We start from the raw sequence: 15,710 nt of genomic DNA on the forward strand, positions 1-15,710 counted from the left end.
CAGATTAGGCTGATGATCACATCCCAGACATATGAGCTCTCCAAATGCCAGAACAACTTATCATACTTCAGCAGGCCTGTCCAACCGTGACCATGAGATTCATTACAGCCTGCGACTCCTTAAGGATGCTCTTTGTCTTCAAGTGGATGGTAGGTACTGTGTGTGTGTGTGTGTGTTTGTAAGAGAATAGGATCACATGTAAATATATGAAGGCCAAGTTGTTTATTGAAACTGTTTAGAGAGGCGCTTATTCAACTTTATGTCTATGTTGCTTCTGAATTGTAGCATATTCAGCCTACCATCACTAAAAATGTATGGAGTGGGAAAAAAGAATAGAAACACCTGTTAGTATAACAAACTGCAACCTCCATAATGATCATACCGTTGATTCAACACCTCTGAAACAGTTTCAACATAAACAGAACATTATAACCATCATGAAGGGACGATTTACTGTATGACTGCATTAGTTTAAGCTAGATGTAATTCTTGCTCTTCAGCAACTATTTTTTAATATTCAAATTATAACAAAAAAATAATTGATCTGCCAATCAACAAATAAGAAAGAAATTGAATTAAATTAAATTCAAAATACCTTATACACAAAAGCATGCTGGGGTTAAAATCACAACAAACACTAAAGAAGATTTGAAAAATTGTTAAATCTTCTGTAGTTCTAGTAGTACAAGTGGGAGATGAACTCTGAGGCTGATTTGAACCATTTTTCAGACTCGTAATTCTGGTCTGAATAGGCTGAATATAATGTGAACATGGCATTAGGACCTTGCTGCGGAGACTTGATAAAAAGCCACAGAATACTTTACATAGCTGTTTTTCACAAGACTGTTGTCAAATTAATAAATTCTGCAAACAGCCGTAATGATGGGAGCAAAGCCGGAAGTCAGGTGATATTTGGTACAAAGTCTGTGTATAGAGGAGGTTGGGGGGATGACTCAACAAAACATTAGACTTTAATATTTGTTTCCATGACCGTGATCAGTTCCTAATCTTAACCACGTGTTTACTATTGTAACCATGATGAAAAAGGTCAGTGTCACATCAATAAACAGATGATTTTTTTGTATTATGTGCTTTCATCGGCTAAGTAATATTTCTCATGTCTCACCTTAACAAAAATGTGTTGATAGAAAGTGACGTAAACCACAAAGTACTATATCATTAAATACTTTCAGTAAATGAGGTATAAAAGATAGGTAGGCATTACAGATGTGGCTGAATTTTTTTCACAATGGCATTTATACTTCTCCATCTGTCAGCCCTGGCCCTTTGCTGCATGTCATCCGAGCTCTCTCTCTCTCTCTCTCTCTCTCTCTCTCTCTCTCTCTCTCTCTCTCTCTCCTCTTTTTCCTGTCTACTTTCAGCTGTCTCTATCCATTAAAGGCATAAAAAGCCTGAAAAAAATATATACACACACACACACATATATATTTATATAAAAATCTCTGTCTGTCATCAAACACAGTTCCTAACTCTGAGTACGCTTGAATGGTTCACAGGTACTGGAGGTAAACAGTAAGTCCTAAGTATGTTATGCAACCATACAGCAGGTCCTCGAGAGTGATATCTTGATAGTGTACTGCAGATAAAAAGTAAAGGGAAGAGTACACCCATTAGCTATTTACACCTCATTAACTAAGTCAATATACTCACTCTACATTATCACAACAGCTGAGAGTAGTCTAGAGGATTTATTTGCATTTAAATGAGGTATTCATGTTCCCCCTCAAGGCTTTAAAGCCTACTCTGGTGACACCAGGAATTTTCACCCCTATATGCTGAGCAAAATATGAGCTTGTCTGACACTGATGATACGCTATATAAGTAAATGAGTATAAACTCCCACACAAAACAGGAAATATTTCAAGGCAAGCTCCTTTTTTCCAAGACTGTTTTTCTTGAAAGATGAACCTTCTTAACATCCCCGGTCAAAGAAATGGCATCGCGGAAAAAACTTCAACACTGACTAAGCTTGTCACTGCGTTCAAAGCACGGCCCTCCCGGCGCCACCCATGTAAGAGGCCCACGCTTTAATTCAGATATTGAATAAACAGCATTTTCATCAGTATGAATTATGGGTGTACATACTTTACATAATCACTGATATAGAATCAATAGAGGTGCTAATCAAGGGCAGCGAGTATTGAGTGGGAGCGCCCACTGCACATCAGTTATCATTGTCTCAGGGGGTAGACAGCCACAACCCTTACGAGGAGTAGCATCATCCATCAAAAGTTTGCGACACGGAGGGGGACCGCTGAAGGATTTGGATTCCCGCCAATTTCAAAGAATAACCTTGAAGGCATCGTGAAGCATGTAGACTAACAAGTGTTAACCTAGGGATATCATTTTGCAGAAGAACTGAGTTTGATTATACAATGTGTTTACTCTTGTCTAGAAGATATACATATTATATAATATGTACAAGTTGAGGAAGCAGAGAACTTGCACACAACTTACAAAATACAAATTTAGCCAGTGGGTTAGCCAGACTGTGAATATTAAAACCATATAAAGTAAAGGGTATTGTTATTATATCAAAAAAGAAATAAGGTTTTTAATTAGAATCTAGTTGTAGAGGTATGAATTAAGTAAACTGAAACATAACACCATTACTGGGCTGTGAGGATGCATTGTGCAACACCAATAATGCTTTTAGAAAGATTACTCACCAGGAACAAGATTAAGACACCACTGATGCCCATTTAATTAAACAAAAGGCACAAATCCCTCATACTCAGAGCTAAAGGAGTAAATCAGAAGGCAGGGCATGTTCGCTGTGCTCTCCTGAAAACAGGAGGTCCTCCCAATGACTCACTATCAGGATTTCATTATACTTTTTAATACCAGTTTTAAATTAAATATCTTCTTTTTTTGTGAGGAGCTAGAAGTTTATTTCCATTTGGAATCACTAACCCTCATTTGTGTGTGAAGTAAATGTTCAGATACTTTTTAACTGCCAGCCCTTGGAAGTGGATCTGAAAAATATGCTACAGCATTAAAAAGTTTGAAGACATTTTTCAAAACACTCATCCTTTGCATGTACAGATACTAAATTATTCAGACAACAAATTACAATGAAGCCTGGCGGATTCCAATTAATGCATGAATTTATTCATTAATGATTTAAGGTACATTTGCTGAATCTTTTAAAATTGAAATGTTTTTTGGATGTGCTCCTTTCATGTAAAATCAGAGGTAAATATCTAACACATGCAGCCTCAATAAATACATAAGAAATGCAACAGCTTGTAAATATCTGTAACTCAGACGTGCATTGCGAGCATTTGAATTTCCTCAGTAATCATGGTCCTTTTTAGAAAATGGTAGATGATAATTAAGAGAAGTTTTAACTTCTCAGATATTTGAAACCTCAACAATTTATGTGGTACCGTCCACTGTGACAGCTACAAACCACAGAACGAGACATAGCTGACAAGAGAAGAAGTTAAGGTACGTTGTGTTGATAGGGATGGCAAAAAATGAACAACATGTTTTTCTTGTGCATGCTGTAATGTACATTATACACATAGTACTGTACTGGATACCGAGTAAACTCTATCCTCTGAAAGAGTGAACATTATTTTTGTCAAAATATGTGTGTAGCGAGTGCTCATAAGTGTTAAAAAAAACATTAGTGATACAGTGAAATGTAATCACTGTGCAGAGTTAATGATACATTCATTTTTTATGTGTGTGTGTGTTTTGTTTTGAGCTGAATATTACATACACATTTTACATATTATGACCCTATACTGACAGGGCTAATGTGTTAGCATACAGTTGCCTATTTACACAATGAGCTGTCAGGGAGCCTCAGTTGGAGTCGTGTTTCTGGCCACCTAATTAATGTGAATCTGTTATTAACTCACCTTCTATTCTTGATGTCTCACTCCTGACAATATACCAAAACAATGAGCTAAAAGATGCTAAAAAGCTCAGTAGCTCAACCCACAGAGATCATAACACTGTGGGTGTTTCATTATGAGCGATTCATTATGATTACTGTACCTTGAAGGAAGCAAAATTGATTTAATCTAAATGAGTTTGTGTTTGAGTAAGTGAGGGATGTACCTTTTATTATGCTACCAGACTACCTCAAATGTAAACTTGCCCACCTTTAGCTGCTTCCAATTTGCTCTCATAATGCTACACTACCAGGGTTTGACACACGACAGTGATATCATTTGTATTCAATTCAATACCATGAAGGAAAGGCTTATATTTCATGTATAAAGTATCATATATATTTCAGTGTTAGCTGAATGAAAAATACAGCAAATCATTATTCTGTAGTCCAGACGTACAGATCTCCCACAGTCCTGCCCACATATGACCCCATGTGGGGTCCTGGCCCCTCAAAACCAGACTGCCACATAAAGAAGTGCGCTGTGTGTCATTGCTGCAGAGTGAGTTGGTCTCATGCCAGCTCTGGAAGAGGAACTCAGCTAGTCTATATTTGATTTCTGATACTGCCTGCCAGTCATGTCAAGATAGCTCAGACTGACTCATACTTGAGCGTGCGGGAAAAGAATAGCCGGCAGTGTCACTGCTGATACGAGAACAACGACATTTCATCCTCTGTCACTGTGCTGTGACACAAAAAAACCTTTTAAAGCAAGTTTTTGTGTTTTTACTTGTGTGGGCACGGTTGAGATTTTTCTTAACCTCCTGTTAAAAACACATTGGTCAAAATAAGTAACCTTACTTTATACTATAAAGTCCTCATTCAAGCTGTAATATATTGGTGAATCTAATCTGTATAGTTCACAATATATTGGATCTGTGCGGCATCTACTGTATCTCACAGCACTGACTATCATTTATAATACAAATGGCCCTCTTTCTCTGTATCTGTTTTATTTTGTTTGTCATGGGGCATTTAATTTATGGATTTGCACAGAAACACAAACACAGACTGCCAAAAGGTATAGGTGCTGCACAGTTAGCAGCATCAAATGTAATCCTGGGTCGGGCTACAAATCTGTTTCTGTCTTGCTTGTCTTGGTCATTTCAGATGAAACATTAACCATGTGGTCAGGTAAGGTGTTCCCACGAGGTGACAGGAGAAAAGAAACTACGTGCCTCCCTTATTAAGGACTGATTCCCCTTTCAGCCAGGACAGTTCACAATGGATTTATTTAACGACATAGGTGTCCTTTCCTTTCTCTCTAAAGCTATTATAGAAAGGAAGAAACTGCACATACAGTTAATATCTGCTCTACGTGTGGAATTTAAGCTGTAATTGAATTGTGCAAAAGGATTCGGATTCTAGGCATACAGTCAATTTACATTTTGTGCTTGATCTATCGCTTCAAACTTCACATTGCTTAGTAACTGAGGCTAGTAATGTGATTCTTACTGAAATAATTTTTCTAGTCTAAACTTCTATTTGCTGGCAGCATTGCTAATATTACAGTAACACACATTTGGTGCTCTAATGGATATTTACAGTAGTAAGACTGACTCAAAATAGACTAAAGTGCCCATATTCACTGTTATGAAGAAAAATGTCACCCAGTGCAATGGTGTGGCTCACTGATGGTTTAGTTAGTTAGGGTTGTTAATTTAAGTTAGTATCAGTTAGTAGGATTATTTCATTGTTGGTTTAGGTGTTTGAATGGGATTTGTTCACAATAGGAAAAACATGCAATATCACCAAACTTATCCTTCAACAATACTTTAACATTTTAATTTTAAACATGTGCGTTTTTATATTAAAAACCTAAATTACTTTTAGAATTAAATGTTAATCAAAGTTCCTCCCAACAAAGTGGAATACAAGTTAAATGCTCTAATTCCTCTAAGTGATATACACTCTGAGATGCTTCCTCCCTGCATTTTGCCCCATCCTGTCTCAACAGGAAACACATCAATTACAAGAAGTAATAATCCTACTAACTGATACTAACTTAAATTAACAACCCTAACTAACTAAACCATCAGTGAGCCACACCATTGCACTGGGTGACTTTTTTCTTCATAACAGTGAATATGGGCACTTTAGTCTTACTACTGTATCCATTAGAGCACCAAATGTGTGTTACTCCACATCTGAAAATAGTCCCCAACAAATGCACTATGTTGCTCCTATTTTTTACAGTGCCCAGCTCTTTTGGGAAATAACTGAACCTAATTTAATTTTAAGTCTTTTTCTCAAAGGAGTGAAAAATTGGATCAAAGATTTGACAATCTTTATATATCTTGACTTTTGACCTTTCCGGTGTGGTGGATATGCATTTTTATAGCTCAAAATGATTACTCCCATTTGGCTCTGACAGGTGTAATCACCACTGGGCTTATTAGAGGTGTGAGGAGGCTCAAAGTCTGTCTTGTGTTAAAATCACAGTCAAATTACGCATAAAACTAATTACCATCAAAGGTCACGATCTTTACTGGAGGGAAATAGGATAGGTGCTGAAACACCACTTGCACCTAAGGTGCGCATGGTGTGCATTTGACTGGTGGTCTGTGTCACAGGAGCAGAATGTCTCTGCCTGCCTCCCTGCAGGAGAAAAACTCGTGTATTTTACTTCGCCTAAATTTCTATAAAGAATTACATGACACTCTCCAGTAATACCAGTTGCCCTTTAAATTATTCACTTGAACCTTCACCATTCAATCATGCTGTGGAGTTAATTAAGCTATACCAAGAGTAATAAAGAAGATAGATGACACTCGGTCATACATGCACGCCCTGACTCTGTGACAACAACTGAAGGCTGGTAAGGTCAGAGCCCAACAATTGATGGAACTGTCATCCTATCATAGTGGAAATCCACCAGCAGAATCAGATCGTAGATTGACTTCTCACTGGTCCAAACAAATGGCCTGAGACATATTGGTGGCCTTGTCCCCAAACGCTAAACCTCAGAATCTAATCTGAGCAAGCAATCACTCACTTGCTGTTAATGTCATCATTTATGCCTGTCCAATAACTGGCACATACAGTAGGCAATTATTGACTTCCTGTTGCTGCTTTAGGAATATGAAGTCCAGAGGCTGTCAGTTAGACTCATCAAGATGTGTCAAACAATCTATCATCATGATGGTCAAGAATCGGTAAAAAAAATTAATCTGCAAAATGGATTGTGCTGACTACGCTTCTTGGAATGCTCTGTTTTTTAGTTTGGTGTTACTCTTTGTTTTTTGCAATGGTTGACCATACATTTAAAATGTTAAATATCAGTAAGAAACCGTGACCAAATGTGTTAGTTGATTTATAAATTTGATTAATACACACTAAGGTGCATTGCTGGAAGGTACAATTTTGAGATACTTCTGTGTCTCCACTACATTTCAGTGGAGATATAGAACTTTTGCCTCTGTTGTACTTAGTTTATGACACATTTTTGGTAACATGTTACCCACATGCTCTAAAGTGGATACCCAACCATATAGAACATTTTAAACAGCCACAAATGTGATGCTAAATAATGATGTAGCACATTCAAATAGGCTTTTGTAATATGTATATGTAGCTATATATATATATATATATATATATATATATATATATATATATAATACATATTTTTAAATTGTGTTTTTGGCTTCTTTGGGGCAGCAAAGCAAGCTGAAAACACATCACTGGCATGTTATTACCATGTAAAGTTGATATGGTGAATGTTTCAGCAAGCAGTTGCCCCTTTACTAATTCCTGCAGATATTAGTACATTTGTGTCACATGAATATTCACCCTCTCTAAAGTTGAGGAGAGCAGAGTTACGGGCCAAAACAATAAGCTGAAAGACACTAAAACGGTCCACAGAGTGTAGTGATTTTTACCACAAGTAACATTATTACTTTACACATAGTCGTGCCATGCTTCTTTAAGAAAGGGAAAGGGTAAAAGAAATTGTTTTTTTTTACATTTTAAATTGTGCAATTTGTTTTTCTGCTATTTAATGGTGAGCAGGTAGAGTGTACAGTGAGTTTTTAGAGCTTTCCACTATGAGAGTGCTGAGAGTGAACCGTTAACGTTAACAGTTAACAGTTAAGTTGTAACTCACTGTAAAGCTACATAAAGCTCAGGGGAGCTGTAGATTCAGCTGATAATTCTCTGTAGGTTCATCACTATGAGCGACCTCTTTCACATTGTCATATTGTTTTCACATTTGGTACATTGTTGTTAGACAAATACAGATTATACCAGCTTTAAGTGAAATATACTTCTACTACTGGTTCTTTAATAGCAGAGAGCAGCACTAGTTAGCAGGCAGTTCTATTATTTATCATAAAAAAGCCCTGCTTTGGGTTTCACTTCACTTGGACTTTCTTGTATGTTGGTGTGTAGGTCTGCAGTGATGACTTAGAGTAAACTCTAGTCAGCACAAACAGGCAGTTAATAGTTCCCCAGAGAGATGTTTCCATAGAGAGAGAGGAAAAAAAGAGACTTACACGCAAAGGTTAGACTGGCCTCTCGGCTGACGATGGTCCCGAAAGAGTTGGAGGCGAGGCACTGATACGTTCCAGCATCTTGGTCTTTGTTCAGATGGCTGATTCTGAGGTTGCCTCCAGAAAGGCTGTAGTGAGATCCAGATTTGGGACTGATTTCTGTGCCATTCAGTTTCCACCTAGAAATTAAATGGAAAAAATTAACATGTAAATTAAAAAATTAAACATTGTTCAGGGTAGACTGGGAAGATGGATGCATTCCAGACTACAAGCATAAGAACGTGACTTGTACATTTGATTGTTTTTTTTTTTACAGGAAAGAAATAAAAGGTGGAGAGAGCCCAGAAATCATGCCCTCCAGCTTCGTGTTAATCTAAGCAGCAGTGAACCACTGTGGTGCCAAGGACTTGACTTCCTGAGAATAGATAGCATTGCAGGCCATCCATCTTGCCAGACCCCAGTCAAACTGCATAAAAATGCTGCTTAATCATTATGGTGCCACAATTAAAACAAATGCCTGCAACCTTGCCTTCACACTTATGCATTCTAGACTAGTCCACATGATAATCATTGGTGTTAGAGGTGATCAGCGAAGGGTATAATTCACTTAAAATGGCAACAGATTCTCCAATCTCTCCACACAGATGCACCCTATTAGAGGAAACACAGGTGGGTCACTTCAGAAAAAATTGTTTCAAGCCGTAACTTACTTCAGCCTGGGAAAAAAAGAGCTAAGACACTGTTATTGCTATGATTGATGTATAACCATCAAAGCAATAAATGATTCTGCACAGATAAACAAGCACAAAAGGAGCATTTTATACCTTATTGGAAAATGGACAATGCAGATTTGATTAAGGCCCAGGGTGATTTAGCGGTTGATTATTTCTTTGAGGAGAAGTTCTATATTTCCTTCTGCTTTGATTTTTAATTTTCTCGGAATGATTTCAGGTTCAGCTGGGAAAACAGCGTATTGTTTCATTTGGAAAAGAAAGCAGCTTTGATGTGAAAAAAAATAGGCTTTGCTAAAGCCCTTTTGTACAGTAGACAGAAGTTGTGCAAAGCTGTCTTTCTCTCTCTATTCTTTCTCTACCTTAACTCTCCTTGTGGTGCCAATGTGGCGCCTTTGAGACATAAGAACCTTTTTGAGAAAAGACTGACAGTGGTGCTGCATTATCATTGTGGTATTTTCTTGCAATATTACATCTTTTATAGTATAATATACCCTATAGAATAGATTCATTTGTTTTTTTGTTGCAGAAAATCAACTATGTTCGGCACTGTGGCCACTGGAGTCGGTACAGGATCATCATATAATACACAAGTAGGAGTTGATTACATGAGAAACAATGTCAGACTGTGTTGCTTACCCGCCTACCCGCACTGAAGTGTCTCACAAGAAGCACAATATTTGTAGGATGGGCATTGCAGCAGTAACAAAGAGCAAAGAGCCTCTACAGACTTTTTTCTTTTAATAGACAAAATGTGTAGCACAATAGTCTTTCATGGCCCATCTCTAGTTCAGTCATAAGTAAGTGCACGCTCTCCAGAGCCTTATTACACACACAATAGAGAGGAGCCTGGGGGTTGGTGGTGGCTGCAGTCTCACAGGACTATAACAGCCATTCATTTGCAGCTGAAGTGGAACAAACAAAAATCAACACAAATATTTTACAGCCATGTAACACCTTCAAATAGTGACAAAGCAGTGTGGACAGGGGAGGGAGGAGAGTGACACTCCAAACCTCAGTATCAGACTCAGATAGCGGCTTCCTCTGTTTCTGAAAGGGGAACCCATCAAATATGAAAGCAGCCTTTTCACAGTCATAATTGCTTGGAGAGACTCTGCATTGTATCCACATTGAAACGGTTCAATCGAGTGACAGCTTGAAAACCAAATATTGCATAAAACGGTTGTGGGTTTGATGCTTTATCTGTGTCTTTTTAAAACATTAGACAGAATAGCTAATTGAGCCTCGAAAATGTTTTGATTTATCTGAGGGAGTCATCATGTTAAAAAGGATAAGGAATTTACCCAGTTGGAGGAAGATATTGTGAATCCCTAAAAGTTCTATTTGGTGTGTGTGTGGTAATTAAACATAGTGGTCATTAAAGATAATTGCCCACCCAAAGCCACCAATACTCTTCTGTTACAAATTGAAATCCCTATGACAGCTCTAGTCCCTTTAAGCCAATTAGATAAGAACTCTAAAGCCACTAAGTGAAGGATACTATCATTTCTATGAAACTCAAGCACGTTCTAACTACAGATGAAACGGTGACAAAAAGCAGCATGAGGGGAACTTTGAACACCGTTTTTGTGTCACAGCATATCCTCCTCCGTGGGAAGTATGGAGCAACAGATTACATCAAACACATATAAACTACATTATTTAATAATTCTATTTAGAATGATTTATGTTGGTAAGCAGGCCACAACAGCAGTTCCATTTGTTAGGCACATGCTTTATGTAATCATATAACAACAGGCCGTGTACACAGTGGCATAATACCACACCATCTGGCTTATGAGGCTGTGAATGTTAGACAGTCTGTTCCTTTTCTTTAGCCTGATGCTTTAATGTATTAAAAATATACTAGCTACTTTTTAACTAATCGCCACACCTCGAATAGTTAAAGTAAAATGTTTGATTTTTTTCAGTTTGACTCTAAATCTTTTTAGACTAAATAAAATTATAGAATACTTACTGTATGACTGTATCCATGTACAGTGCATTATAAAACAGAAGTATATATATTTGAACTAGTATCCCCTACAACTGCTGCTGCTATTGGAGGAGAGAATATTTAAAAAAATTATTATTGATTAAAAAAAAGAAAAAATATGCTCTCATCCATGGGTAGGGTATGGCAGAAAAACCAATTCCAGAAATACCATTTACCATTATGCCCTTCCCATCTTCCGCCGCTGCTGTCCAGTATTGGGGCTGGTAAGTACTCAGTACTTATGTGCTGTAACATGGAGTCAACATTGCAGTGAAAATGTGAAACAAGGGTTTTCAAGATCTTCATAAAACAACTCTTTCAGTTGCAGGTTTGGTGGGAGGAAGTTGGTAAATGGGTCAAACTAAAAGAACACTGAGGGTATCTGCGCACCTCTAGGCTATTTGCACTGGGGGCCCTTCTTCCCAATGGCCTGCAACTATCTGGCGGCCCAGGATGGCAGTTATAGACATACTGTAGAGGCATAGAAATAGGTTTGGAAATCAGAAGAGTTAAATAAGATAAGATAATTTAAGATAGACTTTAATGATCCCATACTTACTTGTTACAGAGGCTTCAGATAGAACACAGCTGATAAAAAAAAAGTAATACACATTAAATAACAAAATAAAATGTGTGATTTATTAATTTTTTGTGTGCTGTCTGTTTGCAAGTACCTAATGTTGGGAGATATATTGACCTGTATGTCACCATTCTATAGTTTAGGATTATGATCCTAGTGGTTAAAGCATTTAAGTACTAATGTGCTTATTTACTCTTTGGTTAATCCATAAAAAAACACAATTCGCCATTTTATGGGATGGTAATATGCCATAAAATGGTTTCCTTTGTTGTTTGTACAGCTCTGTTTTTGTATTATTTAAACTCAGGAGACATAACGTATAAATTAGTGAGCCTTCGAGGTGCTGGTGGTAGATTTTGATATCTTTAGACAGAGCCAGGCTAGCTCTTTCCCTGTTGTCAGTCCCACTGCTAAGCTTAGCTACATAAAATCACATGCGGAGTACCTCAAGGGTCTGTTCTTGGGCCTTTCCTATTCATTGTCTACATGCTCCCTGTTGTTAAGATTATGGAATATTATAACATCTTCTATATACTTATGCAGATAACACACAACTCTACATAGCATTATCTCGATATGACTACAATCCCTTACATTTGCTGAAGGAGAGCACTAGTCATATCAATGAGTGTGTGTGCCAGAATTTTCTACAACTGTAAACAGAAATGAATAAATAATTGTTTTTGGCCCCAAATAAAAAAAAGTCAGTACCCACCTTGACACTAAAATCTACAAATCAAGCCAGAAAAGTATAGATTTGAATCTAACTTTCAACGGCCATGTAACTTCAAGCACAAAATCAGCCTACTACTGCCTCAAAAATATAGCAAGAAGGATTTCTGTTTAAACATGCAAAAAAATTGTTAATGTGATTATTTTCAACAGCTTTTTCTAATGGTTTTCACAGGTCTTGGTAATAAATCAATCAGACAGCTGCAGCTCGTCCAAAATGCCTCACTAACACCAAGAAAGTGGAGCACATTACACCAGTCCTTCAATCACTGCACTGGCTTCCTGTGTCTGAAGGATAGATTTTAAATCCTGTTACTTGTCTATAAAGCATTAAATGGTGTCGGGCCTAAATTCATCTTTGATTTACTTGTACTTTTCAAAGCATCCAGACCTCTCAGGTCATCTGGAATGGGTTCACTCAGTGCTCCCAGGATCAACACCAAGCAGGATCCGCACTAGGCAAGGTGAACCTGTTTTAAGTTTCTATGCTCCCCACCTGCAGAACTAGCTTACTGAGGTCTGTTAAAACTGTCACTTCACTTAAACCAGGGCTTAAAACATATAACTACTGCAGCTCTCCAATAAATTAGAAACAAACTTCCTTTTAATCGGTTTAAACTATCTATTTGGTTGTCTTTTGCTTTCTGTTTTTGTCTTTCAATGCAATTTTAATGTTTTCTTAATGTCTTATCTTTATTGTATTTCTATGCACCTGTAAAGCACTTTGAATTGCCTTGTGTCTGAACGGGCCAATATAAATAAATTGTCCTTGCCGAACCAGCCTATAATCCTTAAGAAGGACCAAATGTGAAAAAGAAAAAAAGACATTCTTTATTTTTTTTCTTTATTTCAGCAACTTGTTTTAGTGCAGGGCCTTTGTCAGGGTGATTTACGGAATGTGTTAAACAATACCGCCTATACACGCTACAAGAAGGCTGAATCTTAATCAGTTACCCAATAAGAGCTAGACATATAGATGGCCAGCCTCCAAAACACGCTGCACCTCCATACAGAAACTTCAAAATGAAACGAAAAAAGCAACAAGAAAAGACAGAGGTTTGCAGGAACAAAGACCACGCCCTGAACTCATCTCATTTCCGCTCAAAACATGATTAAGCACACCTTATCCGTTCACTCCCTCCTTGACTAATTTTCTACATCCTTCCCCCCAAACCCCTTTTATTTCTCTCTCTCTTAGCCAAATACAGGAACCATTGGGGCTGTCGAAGAGAAAAAGAGACTGCTCCTCCACTGAGCGTCTCAACACCGACTCTGTTCCCTCCAACCGTCTTGCCGAACTCCTCCATCCATCCACCTACCCAACCCGTTTTCCTTCCTTCCTATCAACCCTCACCCGTCCTTCCTTTACCCCCTTATCCCTCAGCCCTCGACCCCTTCCCCTCATCCCTCGACTCTTACCCCCTCATCCCTTCATCCTTTCATCCCCTCCATCCCTCGACCCCTTATGTTTCATTTTGTTGTGCACTTTTGTTTTGAAGACTGAGAATACACTGTAGGTGTATTCTTCCAGTGTGTCAGCTACTGTTGCTGAGTTACTTTCATTTGTAGTCTTATTTTTAACAGATATTAGTGTGATATCAATCTTCTCATCTAACCAATCCATATTTATCATAAGATTCTTAACCATTCACTTGTGCGGCTGGAATTGGATTTTTACCCATTTTCTCCTCCTCGAAAACTTCATTCAGGTTTAGTGCAGACCATATGTTTGCTTGTGGCATTTAATGTAAACACTGCAGCTCAAACTGTCACAGTTTACCGCTGTGTGATGTGCAACTAATGAACTTTGAACATGATTTAGCTGTTGTCGGCCCGTTGCAACACATCTTTAGAGAGCAGCAGCCGCTCCGACAGGACCACGCAGCGACCTTGACAGGAAACAGCTGATTAGGTCATCCTCTAAGCTGGCTCAATCCCAAGTATTAAATGTACCAATCCTTCCAAATCTCACCCCAGCAATTTCAGTGAGCAAACATGATTGATTTAAACTTTTACTTGCCAGAGATTCTGCAACACAACACAAGACCCTTTCAATAGACTAATGGTCCATGCGAGGAGGAAATAAAGAGGGAAAAAACTGCTGCTCTTTGAACTGGGAAAAAAGATGTTTGAGCTGGGTGGGAAGCTTAACATGCATTCCTAGGCTACAGATAGACGAGACACGTTTCCAGCAGGGGGTTGAAGGGAAAATCCACCAGAAAATAGAATTCATGTAATACATTCCTATGATCCTGATCAGCTCAGGCTTGATTTGCGAGGATGAACAAGTATTTTTCTAAAGCTAGAAACAACAGAGCCAAGACTCTCTTGTTGATGCATCAAGAGACAAATCCTGGAGCGGTTTCATTCAGGATGAATGGAAGACTGAATCTGAGGACACAAGGACAATATACTGCGCGATACTACAGGATAAGGACACTTTCTCTGCTTAAGACTACAAAGAAGTAAAGCACATTTGAAAGTAGAAACACTTTTTGAGTTCACAAAAAGTCTAATTCACTGTCAGTGGGGCAGCTTCCGGCTTTGTCAGATTAGAAACTTTCCAGTTTTGGAACAGAAGTGTCATGTAGAGTGTGTGGATTAAACTGTCTGGGATCAAAAGAACAATACAATCTCTGTTGTATGGCCCATCGTTTCAGTTTGTGACTGAGTTTGAATCACACGAGAAAGCTGCAAATCCATTCTGGAATTACTTTGTATTCTTACTATGCTATCAAGAATTACACAGATTGACTGTGACCCCTTTACAATCATGTGGTGACAACCCTTTACCCATTCTAGTTTACATTTCTATGTTTATGCTCTAATAAAATAAAAAAGTACCAGTTTTATGAACCTCAATCCAGAGATGGGGATAAAGTGGCAAAAGCATCTTAAACTTGTCAACTAAGAACAATTAGAGCCATCTATTTTTTTTTAAATTGAATCTTTGGATATTTTTGTTATTTTTTTCTGAAAAAAAAGCTTTTTATAATTTTTAATTGTAGTTTTTGCCTGTATGTCCACACGTTTTCAACACAACAAACATACAAACATCATACAACATACTACAAACATCTGTAAATGCATAGATAGATGACTGTCAGTGTTCCAGAGAAAGAAAAACAAAAACAAATAAAACATATTGATACTGTCAAAAAGAATTATTGATGTAAAACAAATCGAAAAGGGACAATTTTTTTATGGCTTTCCATTTGTGATGGATTAGTTTTGAACATAGATGCTTTTCCACTTA

General features: G+C 37.8%; 1 protein-coding gene across 2 annotated transcripts in view; it reads right to left on the reverse strand.

Annotated features, from left to right (window-relative positions):
* cntn4 (contactin 4) overlaps nucleotides 1-15,710 on the reverse strand; it is a 142,409-nt gene that overhangs the window by 81,677 nt on the left and 45,022 nt on the right. For both annotated transcript variants that reach the window (XM_051416536.1, XM_051416535.1), the window contains exon 4: nucleotides 8,419-8,594. In XM_051416536.1, the coding sequence (XP_051272496.1) occupies nucleotides 8,419-8,594 (176 nt within the window). The remainder of the gene's footprint in view (nucleotides 1-8,418; nucleotides 8,595-15,710) is intronic.

The sequence above is a fragment of the Dicentrarchus labrax genome, unplaced genomic scaffold (assembly GCF_905237075.1).
Source record: "Dicentrarchus labrax unplaced genomic scaffold, dlabrax2021, whole genome shotgun sequence".
Lineage (NCBI taxonomy): Eukaryota > Metazoa > Chordata > Actinopteri > Moronidae > Dicentrarchus > Dicentrarchus labrax.